The sequence below is a fragment of the Hippocampus comes genome, unplaced genomic scaffold (assembly GCF_001891065.2).
Source record: "Hippocampus comes isolate QL1 unplaced genomic scaffold, H_comes_QL1_v1.1 scaffold122, whole genome shotgun sequence".
Taxonomy (NCBI): domain Eukaryota; kingdom Metazoa; phylum Chordata; class Actinopteri; order Syngnathiformes; family Syngnathidae; genus Hippocampus; species Hippocampus comes.
Genome location: NW_017842059.1, coordinates 609,217 through 625,865, shown reverse-complemented (window position 1 = coordinate 625,865; position 16,649 = coordinate 609,217). Strand labels below are relative to the sequence as shown.

Genomic DNA, 16,649 nt, shown 5'->3' with positions numbered 1-16,649 from the left:
ATATATACATACATATTTGTTATTCTTTATATTTTTTCAGATATTTTATCTATTTATTTTGTGTCTCATATTTTATTTTTTGTATGTGTGTGTGTGTGTGTGTGTGCATATGCTTTCCTGTCATCTATTTTTTTTCACTTATTTTTAATTTGTGCCGTTGTCACCTTGAAACGTCGCATGTCGTTCCCATCGAATCACTCCCGGTTACCATGGCAGCGGCTTGGCAGTTTCCCGGATGTAGTCTGTCTTTCCACCTCCTACTCCCCCCGCCCCCTCCTGACGCTTCCAACATGGCGTCGGCAAAGTGAGACTTTGGGCCAATAGTTCAGGCTGTTCTTTAAAAGTCACTCCGGTGCTCTTTCTCGTTGTCTGCGGCGCCACGGACGGTTCACCGGGAGTCTTACGTGGTGAGTAAGCTCTCATTTTTGGTTGTACAAAGCACAACTTCAGCGGTTTGTTGTGTTCGAGTTTTGAGTTGGATGGTGGGGTGGGGGGGTGGGCGCTTTTCTCATTTTACCTCCTAGCCGTTGCTAACATTAGCTTACTCCTACTCCGAGGAGACTTTGCTCGCTCACTTTTCCCTACTTTGCGTTTTGAGATGATGTCATAAAAAATCCTTTTTGAGTGATGTTTACATCATCGGATGCGGGTTGTGTACTCACTAAAATCTCCGAGCCACTACCTGGTGGAGTTGTCGGACCAATACGAGTCAAGCTGTTCCACCAGGGTTAAAGCTAAGCTAAATGCTAAAATCTCTTCCTCTTCCTGTGTGTGTGTGCGCGTGCGTGCGTGCGTGCGTGGGTGGGTGTGCGCGTGTACGGGTGTGCGCGTGTACGTACGCGTGCCCGCGTGAACGTACGTGTGTTTGTCGCGCGCATTGGGAATATCACACATTCTCGGGATGCTTCAAGAGCGGGTGGTCGCTCCCTATTATTTTGGTATGTTTGTACGATAGAGTTAGTGTACACAGTCATAGCACACCTGACCAAGATACTGAGCCCCCAGTTGCTCCTGATGCTACGTCATCAGTAGGTGAATGAGGTAATAGCGTGAAGCACTTTGAGTACTCAAGGTAGAAAAGGCTGTACAAGTGACACGCTATTTACCAATATTGCCAGATCAGACTTTTTTTTTTTTTTTAATCACATTAACTCATGGGGTCATTGGGCGATTATTTGATTCGAAAAATATTCGAGAGCTGTCGCCCTAATTGGTACCAACATGGAACCGGGGTACATGTCGTAGCAGAGAAGGGTTTTGTCGCCGTGCTGTGTGAAAGGCACTGACAATGGAATGGTGGTGAGACAGTTGTCCCAGCATTGTCCGCTTTAGACATTATATCAGGATGGGATAGCCTCTCAAGCCCCTTTTATACTGACTTTTGAGGTCATATTTAATTCTCCAAAATTGTTTACACTTCTCAGCGGATCAGAGTTTGGGGGTTGGGTCCATTGGAGTTAAGGACCATCCCAGCAGGGAGGCTGAACCTGCTGGAAGCATGTTGATGTGCTCTGTTGTGGTTGGTTTGAAGTCAAGTGAGCCGCGGGTCGCTTTGAGGCAAGCACAGCTGCTGTTTGACCGCAACGCAGGAGCTACCCCTCGGAGTGCCTTATAAAATTTTTGGGCAATAAATACAGTACAAGTGGAAAGAAATGTGTTTCCAAAAGTTTATTGCTGTTAATCTTAACCCAGAAGAACATTAAATTGGGTGCTTGCGTGATGGTAAACATCCACATCCAGCGTTGTCCCTGGGAGGCCAGTTTCTTCACAATCTCTTGCAATTAGACACAGTACCTCAATTAGTTGCCAGGGGAGGTGGTAAAGACACATTTACGCCATCATCGTATCCGTTTCAGGAAGAAAAACTGGTATGAAATTTGAGTATCTGAGTTCACACTGCAAGTGCTAATGTTCAAACTACTGAAGCCATTAGCTCTTGCTAACCAAAACAGCAGAGCATATTAACAGTCTCTCAAATAGATTTAAGTGTGGGTTTTTAAAGATCTGCTACACACAGAAAGCATCTGACACCTGGTAGAGGAAAAACTAATTTTCACATAATATATACATATAGATATATACACATACATAGATAAAAAAATATATGATTTTTACATTTTTGTTATTTCCATGCAAGTTAATGCTGAATGAAAAAAAAAAAAAGTTTCAAGGCTCGTTTTAAGTCAGGAGAAATAAAGCAAATTCCAAAAGGGAGAAAAACAAAAACGACAGACTTGTTTTGAATAATATTGTCTTTTTGCTTTTGTGCGGCTTTATCTTGCGTTTTTCCATCTCATGACTTGTTGCCGAGTGCAAGCTGGAGCACTGCCACGTCCACGCCAATCGTGGTGTTCAAGGGGTGGCCCGAAGCACAGGGAAGGCATGAAGCGGCAAGTTAAGCTGATGAAATAAACACACAGAAAATTCAATCAGAATGTAAGCAGCACAAAGGCAGGGAGGGACAGCCAGGTTTGTTGCTTTTGAAGGGCCGGATTGCGCGGGGGGGTCTTCAGTGGAATGACCACAGGAGCCAAGATCAACACGCCTCACCACTGTGGTCATTCTGGAACAGTCAAATGTACACAAAAGGTACACAAAAACATTTTGGTGAGTGTGAGCTAGCGGCACCCTTATCAACGGCGCTGAACGCTCCCGCCAACATTCCTTCGTGTTGTCATTTTCTCCCCCCCACCCACCCAACTTTCACATGTGAGAATAATGCTAAAAGAGACTGTTTTAATGCGAATCTAACAAAAGCAAGCTCGGACAAGCTCTTTCTAAAAACACAACACACAGACTTTAGAAAGTTCTTGATGGTCTGACTTTAACCTCAGTGGTGGTGTAACAGCAAAGAACAGAGGTGGGAGTAAACAAGAGCTGCTTTTTTTTTTTTTTTTCTTTTTTGATCGGAATGTTCCCGCATGGCTCTGACTGTGAATGTACACCAGAGCATTGTAACTCGGGCTGCAACAATTAAGTGAAACACTAAAATAATTCAATACAAAACAAAAAAAGCCACACAAACCGTTTGCTTCGAAGCTTTGTAGGGATAATTTTTCCAAACTGTCCGTGTAGAAATGAGTTGGCGCAATGGCAGAAACTGTCTGAAGTTTCCGATCATTTCAGCCTTAAGTTCCATTCATTTGAGAAATGCTGGTCATGTGTACCATGTGTCAACCATATGTTTTGTGGGCGGGGGACACCCTGAACCGGTTGCCAGCCAATCGTAGGGCACACAGAGACGAACAACCATCCACGCTCACACTCACAGCTAGGGACAATTTGGAGTGTTCAATCAGCCTGTCATGCATGTCTTTGGAATGTTGGAGGAAACCGGAGTACCCGGAGAAAACCCACGCAGGCACAGGGAGAACATGCAAGCTCCACACAGGAAGCCCGGAGCTGGAATCAAACCCAGTACCTCGGCACTGTAAGGTTGACGTGCTAACCACTGGACAACCGGGCCGCCTGATACTACCTCCAAACATCCCCAAATTGCTGGGTTGACTTTGTACTGCCTTTCCATGTTGGTGCATTTTATATAGAACAGCAGTGCATGAAAAAGTCTAGAAAACCCCCGGCTTTCATCAGCAATATGAAAGCAGCCAAAATTTACCTGGCAGTTTTTACTCTTCAAAGCGCTTTGTAGCCGTCATTCATACTGTCAACAAAATTCGCTGTGAGCTCAGATTTTTTTCCTGTTCATCAATTGTACAAACATGCTGTATAATGTAGAGATGAATTCAAGGCAGTAGTTTTCCGGTCTTTGCAGGTAATATCGGAGCCGGGTGGCCGGTGAAAAAGGCAGCGTTTCCTCGACTTTTTCCTGTGTCGCTATTCTTTTCTAAACCGCCATGTGGTGAGGATATATGAAGTCAACCCAGCAATTCTTGCGATTCAGTGGTAGTATGGAACAGTCTGTAAACCCTACTTGTAAAATTTGACATTTCCCTTCTGTTGCTGTTCTGTATCAAAAGTTGTCATTTACAGACAACAATTAGTGTACATGGAAGACCTGGGTACAACAACTGCAATATTCCCCCGAAGACAAACTAGGGAAAAGTGCAGGGAGAAGCTGAAAGTTCCGCATCTGGCATTCATTGACCTAGAGAAAGCCTATGATACAAGGTGAGAGAGGATTGCAAGAGAGGAGTACCAGAGAAGTATGTGAGGATAATCAAGGACTCCTGTAGGAATGCTCCAACTATAGTGGGAAGCACTGTCGGAACACTGGAAAGTTTCAAAGTGATAGTTGTAGGGCTGAAACGGGTCCAGTAATTTGAGTATCTTGGTTCCAAAAAATGCTCAAGGTATCTTTCCTGCTTCTAGTACCCGATTATTTACGTATACATCACAGGTGTCAAAGTCAAGGCCCGAGGGCCAGATTTGGCCCGCCACATCATTTTATGTGGCCCGCGAAAGCAAATAGCATGTCAAGTTCCATGATGCTTGCTGAACTCTGAACCAAAATTTCACATTGTCATATGTAATCCACAATAACAGTAATTATTCTTGACTTCTGATTTTAAAACGAGTTATCCATCAATTTGTTGTGTGCTGTGTATGTAATATGCGTAGGTGATTAAACATTTATCTGGTTTCCCAAAATTCATAACGGCCCTCCAAGGGAAACCGTAACTACAATTAGTTTGACACCCCCTGCAACAAACAAACTGTCACAAATCGTTGCCGCCGATGACAACACAATGCTGTCCTGAAAAATTGTTCAATCTCTAATTAAAGGGGCTAAATAACTTAATTACGGTGACATTGTATTACATGGTGCCTGTTGCCAGCGTTTAGCTCTATATGCTTGCAGCGCTAGCAACGCTAGCAGTGCTCAAGTTAGTAGATCTAAATGTCTCGACCCACTCATGCTGACAGCCTGACACAGTTGCTGTTTGTATTGATCACATTTTAATAAACCAGGCCTTCTCGAGTGGGTTGTTTTAGTTCATAAAATCGCAACTGTGGACCTGACATCACGTCTCATCGTCGAAAATTTAAGGGGAGAAATTTATCTAAGTTCTCACGAATGTTTCTAGACACGAGAATAGTGTGCTGCTAAGCATAGTTTAAATTAGTTTGTAACGTTGAAATATCTAAAAATGAAAACCAATTGACTGTTAAGTCGAAATTTTATTTTTCTTTTGTCTTCTATCTTTAATCAGGCAAAAATAGGACTCCTAGGAATGTCACAACTAGAGTTTGGAAGCACTGTGGGAACATTGGAAAGTGTTTTAATCCAAATACTTGATTATTCAAATTACCAATGAGATATCCGAATACGAAAGTATTCGATAGCTGCAGCTGGACTCCCTCAAGGATCTGATCTAAGGCCACTATACTGTATATGCCCAAGTACAAATGGCATTGACATGGAGTAACAAGATTAAGACCGACCCAGCATTTTTCCAGATTTGAAGTACAGTACAGTATCAGCCTACAGTCCATCATGATTGAAAGTTGAGGATTGATGAGTCACTCTTGCTGCTGCTGTGTCATGTGATGAGTTGATGACGGTAGCATGAGATATTAACTTTCCTCATAGCACATTTTACCTTGTGACCTGCGTGTGCGTGTGTCATTGGTTACCCCACATTCCACAACCTGCCGCTGAAAGCTTGCTGCCATTGGCCCCGGCCATGCTTGCTTTTGTTTGAAAGAAGCCTTGTGACTTCCTGCTCCGAACCCAACCTGGGTGATTTCTTTTTTCAGCTTTGAGGTTTGTGTGTGTTTGTATTTATTGAAGTAAGTGTCACATGTTTTTATTTATTTAAAGCACATGGACTTGTGGTGAATGTGTATGTGTTTACGTGCACACGCTAGTTTTCACACTCATCTGTTAAGATGCCCAAAGTGTCTCGTTAGAACTTTTAAATGGTTAACAAAAGTCACTTGTCATTAGCCTCAATCATGTCATTAGGCCGCCATTTAAAATCCTACTGGTATTTTGTGGGTTAAACTTACCTGTTATGAAATGTAACCCTTTTTTTTCGTTGTTTCTTGGGTGTGTCAACAGTGTTTAGTCATCCAGAAATTATTTTAAAAACACCATTAATGTGATAAGATAATATTTAAAAAAGGGAAAAAACCACAAAGCCATCAGAATAAGTTTAATCCTTTTTTTGCTTTTTTTTTTTTTTTTTTTACTTGTAACTGTATAAAAAAAAATTACATAGTCAGAAAATGTTCAAATATGTTGTTCTTTTATATATTTTTTAAATGTTCATCATTGTGCTTATACAGCTGTACTGCAACCCATTGACATCTTCCGCATCTACAGTAGAGAAGTTGTCGAACTTTTGTCCTTGCTGATATTTAACCAAGGGGAGCAGTTTGGACTTCCTGCCCTCTGATGTATTTACATTACTTTTACATGACAGTGACACTGCCTGCTTGTGCATATTTGAAAGAGTTGAAATCTCCTGCTTTGGGGGCTTTTCAACCACACTTTTTGAAGCATTGAGTTAGTCCTCCTTCCTCTGTTGTTCCTATTTTGAAAAGTTAGGAGCAACTGAAAGAGGAATGAAAACCTGGTGTGCGCTTCTGTCTACACAAGCTCTCTTTAGCATGACTGACATCAGTTTTTTTTACTGTCAAATGATGGAAATGATAACGATGGGATAAAACTGTCGCAATCGTGACATCCACAAACTCTTCGCATAATAACTTGAGATCATCACTTGTGACTGTGAACTTGCCTTGACCTAGCTTATTTTGTTTCTGCTTCTAGTCTAACTGTGATCACATTTTCTCCGTTACAAACCACTGCAGGTTAGAAGCATGATTTCACCAAGCGTCTGTCTGGTTTTGAAAGTCAAGCCGCGGCGCTTTGTCCTTGAGTGCGTTCTAACAAGGACATGCGCGGTGAGTTGTTTACGTCGGCCTTATCTGCTGAGGCGAGTATGATTCTGGCAGTCAGACGGCTAGCTATGTCAGATATGTCTCTGAAGAGCCTCCAACTGAAAATCACCTCACGTGTCAATACGAAAACGTTATCGATGTTTTACCGCGCTCAATGACAGGTTGCAGAACGGTAAAACTTCAAGCGAGTGACAGGTGAGCTCATGCACTAATTGTTAGATAATTAGCAAGTACGTTGCATATGGGACGTATTCACTGCGCCTCACTTTTTACACATTTTGTTATATCACCACCTTCTTCAAAAATTGAATACATTGTTGAAAACAATTTTAAAAAAAGTGAAGTTCTGTGTAGTGCATCCGGAATGTATTCACAAGGCTGCATGAAGTATTTTGACGAAAAAAAATCTTGAATCAGTTTCGAAAAATAAGGCTATAAAATAACGTGAAAAGGGGAAGTGTGAATGAATACTTTGCAAATGTACTGTACAACAAAATATGTTGTGGGATGCTGCCGTTATTTTTTCTTCATATGTTGCAGTAAGAGCACAGTGTGTACATTGTGTTTATGTTGTTTTGTGGACCACCCGTCTCTCCATCCAGCCATGTTTAGAAGTGGAATGAGGTCACTGTGCTCCTCAGATGATTTTTGACATCCTTTCTCACTGCTCGGCCATGCGAAGATGCGATTGATAGAGGGGTGGGATCTGTGGTGGTCGAGGAGCGGGATTATGGGTAATGAGGAGTACAGTGTTGCCCCACAATCATTCATGAAATGAGCTGATGTTAGCCATGCTCGTTTGCCATTTTAACGGTCTTGATATCTGCCAAGTAAACAAATAAGGCTGAATGATTTTGGGGGAAAAAAATTATCTGGATTATTTTCATTGCGATTGAAATCACAATTATTCAAATAACTATTCATTGATTTCAAAACTTAGCATTTATTCAACTACCAAAGCCCGAATACTCAATACTCATAATAGTCTCATGACCATTCATCCCTTCACTTTTTCAAGAGTTGATACTGCCCAAAGACAGTTGGGATATGCTACAGCACCCCATGCCACCCTTGTGAGGATAAGCGGATCGGAAAATGAATGAATGGATAGATGGATGGATTTTAGACAACGGTAATGGTCCTCAGGCTCACAGACTGCTCGCACCAGTAACGGGAGGGGAGGGGATATGTTACTTTGCCTTCACTGACAACAACAAAAAAAAAACCCGCCTAATAACGTTGATGAAAGGTATTAGTGGTTTTGAAACGATGACTTCTTACATACCTTGAAACCGGTAAATCGCCAATTCCTAACTGCTACTAAATTTCTGCAGTAGTCGTCGTACCTTTAGAGGAGAGAGAACATGTGAGTGTTGTTGTATGTTCTGTTTGTATGCCTTGCTGCTGTGTTTGGTAAAATTATTTATAAAGTTATTTGAAAGTTTGCATGTTCTCCGCTTTATAAATGAGGTTGTCTGTTCTGGCCTGTGATTGGCTGATGACTAGTTAATTTGGTCTCTCTATGTCCCTGATTATTCCCTATTGGGAGTTAGTCTGGAACGTATCTCTGGCGATAAACAGCCTTTTACCGTTAATGAAGGTAGGAGGGCGGGTGATGCAGTAACGAGGGAGGTTTATAAGCTGTCAACAAAATCACTGGCTGAGCAGAAAGGCATGTAGCTGCAGAGCAACCACACGTTTTCACTGTGAGCTGTTAACTCTAAATATACACTTACAATTTAATTATAGTTAAAGAAGCCCCATGGTTAAGTGCTGTCTACAGGCTGACATGTCTTAAGTATTTTCTGTCATCAAAGTGCTGCTAAACTCACGTGTTTGTCAGTGTGACTCAGCAGCCGACTGCTCGCTATTGCGTCCTTGACTGGATTTCCCTCTCCCTTAGGGTCGTAGTCTTCTTGAATCTGCCTTCCATTGTTTGAGCCTGCATATTCCCTTCCTTCATTGTCCGATGTTCCAGGACCCTGTTCTCTAAGTTCCTATCTTCCACTGTCCGAGCCTCTATTGTTTACGGTCCAAACCTTCACGTTTGTGGACTCGATGCTGTTGTCCTCTGGATCCGCTATTGTGCAGTTTTCAACTTACTACAGTATTTTAATTTTCCAGGAGTATCCATCTGTTTTGGGAGGAACATTTGTTTTTCAAACCAAAGTCGAAAAAAAAAACCCCGCTTTTGGCAAAGTCAGCATGCAGGTGCTTCATCCTCACTGCATGTGTTGAACATCTGTGTGACGCATTTATCTGATTTACACACCCTAACGTCATCATTTCTCTCCCTGCAGTTCTGATGCTCGGCCGTTTGCCGTCCTGGCCGCCACCATGTTCACCAAGAAGAAGAAGTCGCGCATCCAGATCTCAGCGCCGTCCAACTTTGAGCACCGTGTGCACACAGACTTTGACGAACAGGAGCAGAAGTTTGTGGGCCTGCCACGCCAATGGCAGTCACTCATCGAGGACACGGCCAAAAGGCCCAAGCCTTTCATCGACGCCACCGTAATCACTACCATGGAGCCGCACAAGGTGGGACGAGTACTGTGGCTTAAAAACTGATTGCAGGGTGGGGGGGTCCTCGGTTTACCTCGGAGTTCCAAGTATAGTTAATATAGTATTTGTATGTAATCCCCTATTAGGGCATAAATATGAATACCATCAAATGTTAAAACAATAAATAGGGTTGCTGAGGATTTTTCTACTTTTCCTAGTAATTGTGTATTTGTGTAGTATTTTTTGTTTTCCTTTTAGAATGTTTATTTTGTAGTTTGCATATTTTTCGTCCAATAGTTTTCTATTTTTTGTCATTTGTGTAATTTTTAAGATTTGTGTAATTTTTATCAAATATGTCTATATTTAAAACCTTTCATCTTTTGTATTAATTGGATATTTTTCTCTTTTTTCCTAGTGTTTTTTCCTTTTCTTCCTAATATTTTTTGCTCTTGGTATATTTTTCATTGAATATATTTCTAGTATTTGTCATCTAATATTCTTCGTTTTTCACAGTATTTGCCAACACTTTTAATTTTTCATCTTAATTTAAGGACTCCCCTCTGTAATTGTGCATTTTTTCACACAAATATGTTTGGGATTATATTTTTGTAATTGTTTTCTAGTAGTTGCGTTTTTTTGTAATTAGTCAAATCCTTTAAATATTTTTATTTTGTGTAGTATTTTTCATTTTATTTCAAATTTTTTCATTTTTTTTGTAATATTTGTCAATTTTATTTTTAAACGACTGCCTTTTTATATTTTAGTAATAATTAAATAATGTGTCATGCTCTATTTACTACTTTCATTATTATTACTACATTCCTGTATTTTTCAAATGTGCGACACTAACTTAGCATGTCTTCTAGTGGCTCATGACATAACCAGCAAACTAGTTTTTAATCTCCACACCTTGCATATCGGACCGATGTTCACCGAGGACCCTCCCTGGACACGGCTTGTCATTGTTTAATTCTTCTTTGTCTTCAGACCATTGTACGCGGCACGAAGCTGGGGGCGGACGGCTCTCTGACTTGGCTTCTGGATGAGTTTGACACCATGTCAGTGACTCGCTCCAACTCACTGCGGCGGGGCAGCCCCCCCGTGCAGCCTCGCTTGGAGAACGGAGACCCCCACCAACGACAGCCCTCACAGTCCGACAGGTGAGCCAGGTGCTTTGACTAAAGTCAGACTTCAAAAAAATGGTTGCAGAACCCCGCACATTACATGAAAGTTTGTTGTGTTAGGCTTAGGCGGCCACCTAATCCTAACACAACGAACTTTCACGTAATGTGCGGGGTTCTGCAACCATTTTTTTTTTTTATTCAGTGGCTGATTGTCGGCCACTGGTTTTGCCGCGATCCAATTTGTGGAAGATTTTCCAAAAAAAGAATCCCATGTTAAATCGCATTCGTAAAATTTCGGGGGTTAAAAAAATCACATTTGATTGTTTTTCAAAGTTTTTCAGCCCAACTGTCATCCATTTTCTGGGGCCAGTGAACTGGACCACTGCACTCCACTCCACAAATTTAATTCAAATAAACATCAAAGGAACCTTGGAAACCACTTCTGTGTTTTTTTTTTTAACAGAGAGCGCCTCGGGTCGGACCCCCACGGTGACCCCCGCCACGCTCAGCACCCCGTCCGAGGCTCCCAGCGAGAAGATGGGATCCACGCTCGGCCTCAGCAGCAGCCCCGAGGCCAAGAGCCAGGCCGGGGCAACAGAGACAGACCAGGATCCGGTCCCCCACCACCACCTCCTCACAGAGACAGACAGCATCGGGACCAGAACCAGGTTAGACCCCGGATGGAGTCGCATGCCACACCCTTTTTTTTTTTTTTTTTTTTAAATTTTATGCCCAACATAGTTTTTTTTCCTCATATTTTTCTAATATCCCTGTGTATTTGGTCTAATATTTTATCTTTATTTTTCTGTTTCTTTCCTAATATTTTTCCAACTTTGTGAATATTAGTTTTTTTCCCCCTAATATTTTAAGTTTCCCCTACCGATATTTTTCTTTAAAAAAACATGTTTTATTCCAAAATACTGTACTTTTTTCCCAGATATTTTTCAGTTTCTCTGATAGTTAGGTGATTTTAAATTGGACCGACACATTGGTGCCGTTGTTAGCTCCTGCTTCTTTCATTTTAGGCAGCCGGCTAAAGTAAAGCCTCTCCTTTCTCAAGAGTACTTTGAAACAGTAATTCATGCCTTTGTCACATCCCGGCTGGATTACTGTAATGCAACTTTGCTTTAGAGGCAGACAATCCTCCATTAAGCGTCTGCAGTTGGTCCAGAATGCTGCTGCTCACGTGTTGACTGGTACTCGTAACAGAGATCACATCACTCCTACTCTGGCATCCTTTCACTGGCTCCCTATACATTTTAGAGTTCTTTTTAAGATCCTATTATTTGTTTTCAAATCTTTGAATGGCCTCGCTCCACCTTACCTCTCTGAGCTCCTCTGCACCTACGCACCAGCCCAGTGCCTCAGGTCAGCGGACCAGACACGATTAGAGGTACTGAAAACTAAGCAGAGGCTCATAGGGGATCAAGCCTTATCCATTGCTGGTCCCTCTCTTTGGAATGAGCCCCCCCAGCCCCACTGAAGGTTCGGCAAGCCCCTTCGCTCGCTGCCCATCTTTAAAACTCTTCTTCAAACTCATTTTTATTCTTTGGCTTTTGTCTCAGCATGAGACTTGATTTTTAGTTTCACTGTTTTTGTGCTTTCTACTGTCTTTGTTATAAATTTTATGTTTTATTGTTTGTTGTTGCATGAATTATTTTTGCTCTATCTAAGCCACTTTGTATACAGCGGTGGTTGTTTTAAAGTGTTGTACGTTTATAATTGAGTTGAGATTTGATGTAATGTTTTTTTTTTTCCTAATATTTGTGTTCTTCATTGTAACACTTGGTATCTTTAGGATCAGCTTGTCCGCCGCGATCCGCATGGTGAACACAGGCCAAAGTCCAGCTACCAGGTGCGGGATGGCAGCCCACAGTCCCCCCGGGAAAAGAGACCCCTCTCAGGGCCCAACATCCGCACCCCTAACCTGACGGTAACCGATGGTGTGATGAAGACCACTCAGCAGACGACGCGGCCGTTCAACACGTATCCTAGGGCGGAGAGCGACGGGGGGCGCAGCCCCACTGGGCCGGTAAGCATGACAGGACAAAATCTGAATGTGACCTCAAGCTTTCATGGCCTTCTCCTCCCTAATGCTGGCAGTTGTCATCTTTATCTTCCTCTCCTTAATTGTCCTGCTTCCCATGGTCCTTGGTTGTATTTTCACATATTTGTGACAATGCTCGTCTTTATCATCATTCCAGCCAGTGCGTCCCCACGAGTCATCCTCTCAAAACGGCCCCTCCATGCCTCTCCGAGGGTCTTCCGGCTCCAAGCCCCCCATCGGCCAGCCGCAGCCTCACCACACCTCGTCGCATCCCAGCCTGACGCCAGAGGCGGGTCAACACCCGCACACCCCTCACCCCAGCGTGCCAGCCCCACGGCCACCAGCCCCCTCCGTCCTGCCGCCGCCGCCCGATGCCCGCTCCCCGCAGAGAGAGCCGCAGAGGGTGTCCCACGAGCAGTTCCGGACGGCTCTGCAGATGGTGGTGGATCCCGGCGACCCGCGCACCTACTTGGACCACTACATCAAGATCGGAGAGGGGTCCACGGGCATCGTGTGCATCGCCACCGTCAAGACGACGGGAAAATTGGTCGCCGTGAAAAAGATGGACCTGAGGAAGCAACAGCGCAGAGAGCTGCTCTTCAATGAGGTAATGGCTAAGATCTTATAGGGAATCTGGAAAATATTTACAGAGCTTCACCTTTTCCATACTTTGTTCTGTTACAGCCGGATTGGAAAATGGATTACATTTATTCTTGTTTCTCTCCACCCCATCGTGACAATGGAAAAACTTTTTTTTTTTGCAAATGTCTAGAAAATAACCAATTAAATATACATCAAGTAAACCACTGTGAATGCGCCATACAGTGTGTTACAGCCTTTTTCTCAAATTATGTTCATATGTAAACTCAAAATTCTGCACACAACACACAACTCCCCACAATCACTACATGAAAAAAGTGTGTTGGACATTTTTTTTTCCAATCGTTAGCCGAATAGCATAATTCCTCAAGTCATTTTTGAGTTAATGTCGCAGTAGCAATAAAAATATGATGAATTGTGCAAATAAATACATGAAAACCTTATTCATGTGATGATGGGTTGTCGTGTATTGAATTCTGAGGGGAAAAAATGAATTTGCTCCATTTTGCGGTCAGGCTGTAACCGAACAAAATGTGGAAAAAGTGAAGCTCTGTGAAAACGTTCCAGCTGCACTGTATATGTACAATGCATCTCTTCACCAACTCACCAACTCTTTGTGGGTGTCAGGTGGTGATCATGCGTGACTACCACCATGAAAACGTGGTCGAGATGTACAACAGCTACCTGGTGGGTGACGAGCTCTGGGTGGTCATGGAGTTCTTGGAGGGAGGCGCGCTCACAGACATTGTGACGCACACCAGGTGAGAACCGAGGACCCCTCTGCAAATCGGAAAGTAACTCAACAAGATTCAGTGTCAAGTCAATTCCGTTGCCCTTCAATTCACCATAAAAGTTATCTAACGGCGCTCTGCTTATGGTACAAGTGTCCTTACAAACTGAGGGATCAACTGAACCCTGCATGAGCAAGCACTCGGCCACAAGGCAAGCAAAAAGTCCCCCAACTGAAGGAAGGAGGGAGGGGGGGAGAGAGATAGAGAGAGAGAGAGAGAAAAAAATAGGACAGTGTTTCCCAACCTTTGGGTCAGGGCAACCATTTCACATCATAAAACTCTGTCACGCCACCAAGCAAAAAGGCACAGAAAGTATAAATGGTAAACGCAGCTCTTCTATGAAGTTGTAATTGTGGCACAAATCTCATGTCATACTGTAGCCTCTGCTGGCAGCACGTAGATTGTGGGGTTGGAGATTGCTTCCTGATGTTTTTTTTTAATTGATATTCTATTGAGCACAATTTCTATTGACATTTATCTGGTGTCTATTGCCATATATATTGATATTAAATTATTGCCCAGGCCTACAAACAGTATTCTTTCATGAAATGTGAAATATATAGTGATAAAGCCACATATTTTTTTGTTGTGATCTAACTTAGGACTTACTGACTTATGTTTGCACCACACTTGTTTGGTAGAATTTTCTGAAGTTATTGTCGTGAACGCTGAAAATACTACAAGTCAAAGTGTTTCATAAGAAGAGGACTTTGAAAGAAATAATCACATTAAATCGCAATCGCAATATTGAGGAGAAAAAACATTTGAAATTGGATTATTTTTCAAAATCGTTCAGCCTTACTCAAATGGCAAGGTACTACTCCAGTAAACTGTAAATTAAATCAACACTGAAATGGAATGATGAAACGGGCAAAGGTTTTGTGATGGCAATACACGTGGAGGGCAGTAAACTTCTTGAATAGTGCTAAAAAGTCCTGTTAAGTTTCTTCGACTTGATTGTTTTGTTTAAACCTGCCCCCCCCCCCCCTTTCGCTCCAGGATGAATGAGGAACAGATCGCCACCGTGTGTCTGTCTGTCTTGAAGGCTTTGTCGGTGCTGCACACGCAGGGCGTCATCCACCGCGACATCAAAAGTGACTCCATCCTGCTCACGCACGACGGCCGGGTACAACTCGTAGAATGTTTACGTCATCTTACCGTTTACTGAATGTGTCACCTTTTAAGTTGGCCGGAAAAAATTAAGTGGCTGATGCTTACTTTTTGCGTGCGTGCCTGTGTCCAGGTGAAGCTGTCCGACTTTGGCTTCTGCGCTCAGGTGTCAAAGGATGTGCAGCGCAGGAAGTCTCTGGTGGGCACACCGTATTGGATGGCGCCCGAGCTCATATCACGACTTCCTTACGGACCTGAGGTACCGTTGTCGCCTACTTTTGTTTTTTTCCCCTTCCTGTCTGGCCATTCAGAAGACGCTTGCTCCACTTTTGATCTCTCTCTGGTTCCTCCCTCCCATCTAGGTGGACATCTGGTCACTGGGCATCATGGTGATCGAGATGGTGGACGGGGAGCCGCCGTATTTCAACGAGCCGCCACTCAAGGCCATGAAGATGATCCGAGACAACCTGCCACCCAAACTCAAGAACTTGCACAAGGTACTGTCAATGCTAAATACTGTATTTGGTCAAAAAAAAAATTGATTTCATGATCTTATGCAGTCAAACCTCGGTTTTCGTCCATAATCCGTTCCAGTAGGCTGTTCGAAAACCGAAATTGTTCGAAAACCGAAAGAAACCACGCTCTTTAAAAAAAAAAAAAAAAAGTTTATTGAACACGTCTGCTCACAATGGAAAGCGACACAAGGAAGCGTCACTTCCTCGTGTAAGGAAGGCAAGAGGAGTCAAGTGGTGCATTCAAGTGCGCTCAGTTTGTTCTAGAACCGAAATTCGGTCGTCATCCAAGGCATAAAAAATTTGAAATTTTTGGTCGAAAACCGATTTGGTCGAGAACAGAGATGTTCGAAAACCGAGGTTTGACTGTATATAATATTATTTGTATCTGTTATATTTTGAATTATGTGAATTTGATTATTATCAGCGTGATAAAATGATGTAAAAATAAAATGTCACTTCTTTCCAGGTGTCACCCGTGCTGAAGGGCTTCCTGGACCGCATGTTGGTGCGTGACCCATCCCAACGCGCCTCCGCGAGTGAGCTTCTGAAGCACAGCTTCCTCAGCAAGGCTGGCCCGCCGTCCTGTATTGTGCCCCTCATGAGGCAAAACCGCATCAGATGAGGACTACTTGTACATTTTGGGCTTTTCTACTGTGGGAGGGGGGCATCATTTCTGCCCTGGATACAAAACAATAATTTGGGCTTGAGTGTGTGAGTGAGTTGGTTGGTGTTCACTCCTCAAGTACGATTCTTACTGCTAATGAAAAGAACACTGTATTGTAACCTGCCTAACCTGGAACCTTTATTATTATTTGGACCCGGCTTGGATTTTGAGAGCGGACGGAAGACCCTGGGCCCGGTCCCAGTCCCACCTGGATTTTTGACTACTGAGAGACACACGACAGCGGGAAAAAAAAGCAAAACATGAAGTCAGAGGTAAACACTGGAGTTGATTTTGTTGCTTTTATGTGTGTACGTGTGAGGAGTGTCACGATCATGTGATCTTGATTTGATTTTAATGTTTAGGATAATTTGATGTGATGATGATTTTTCAAGCACTGTCAACACACACACACATACACACACACACACA

At 42.9% G+C, this 16,649-nt stretch overlaps 1 protein-coding gene and 1 long non-coding RNA gene across 5 annotated transcripts; one reads left to right on the top strand and one right to left on the bottom strand.

Annotated features, from left to right (window-relative positions):
* Positions 1-263: 263 nt before the first annotated feature.
* pak4 (p21 protein (Cdc42/Rac)-activated kinase 4) lies at positions 264-16,643 on the top strand. 4 transcript variants are annotated; one of them, XM_019861464.1, is made up of 11 exons: positions 264-407; positions 9,168-9,405; positions 10,357-10,529; positions 10,957-11,161; positions 12,292-12,525; positions 12,698-13,147; positions 13,768-13,901; positions 14,931-15,057; positions 15,175-15,300; positions 15,404-15,538; positions 16,023-16,643. In XM_019861464.1, exons 2-11 carry the CDS (start codon positions 9,205-9,207, stop codon positions 16,176-16,178), a joined length of 1,941 nt encoding a protein of 646 aa, XP_019717023.1. In that variant the 5' UTR covers positions 264-407; positions 9,168-9,204; the 3' UTR covers positions 16,179-16,643. The 4 variants fall into 4 exon arrangements, with proteins under 4 accessions (XP_019717023.1, XP_019717024.1, XP_019717026.1 ...); XM_019861465.1 differs by lacking the exon at positions 264-407 and adding an exon at positions 5,588-5,725; XM_019861467.1 differs by lacking the exon at positions 264-407 and adding an exon at positions 5,588-5,751.
* LOC109510836 (uncharacterized) lies at positions 1,654-3,186 on the bottom strand. The gene is made up of 2 exons (XR_002167201.1): positions 2,235-3,186; positions 1,654-1,772 (listed from the first exon to the last, which is right to left on the bottom strand). It is a non-coding gene; the product is annotated as an uncharacterized LOC109510836 (long non-coding RNA).
* Positions 16,644-16,649: the final 6 nt, after the last annotated feature.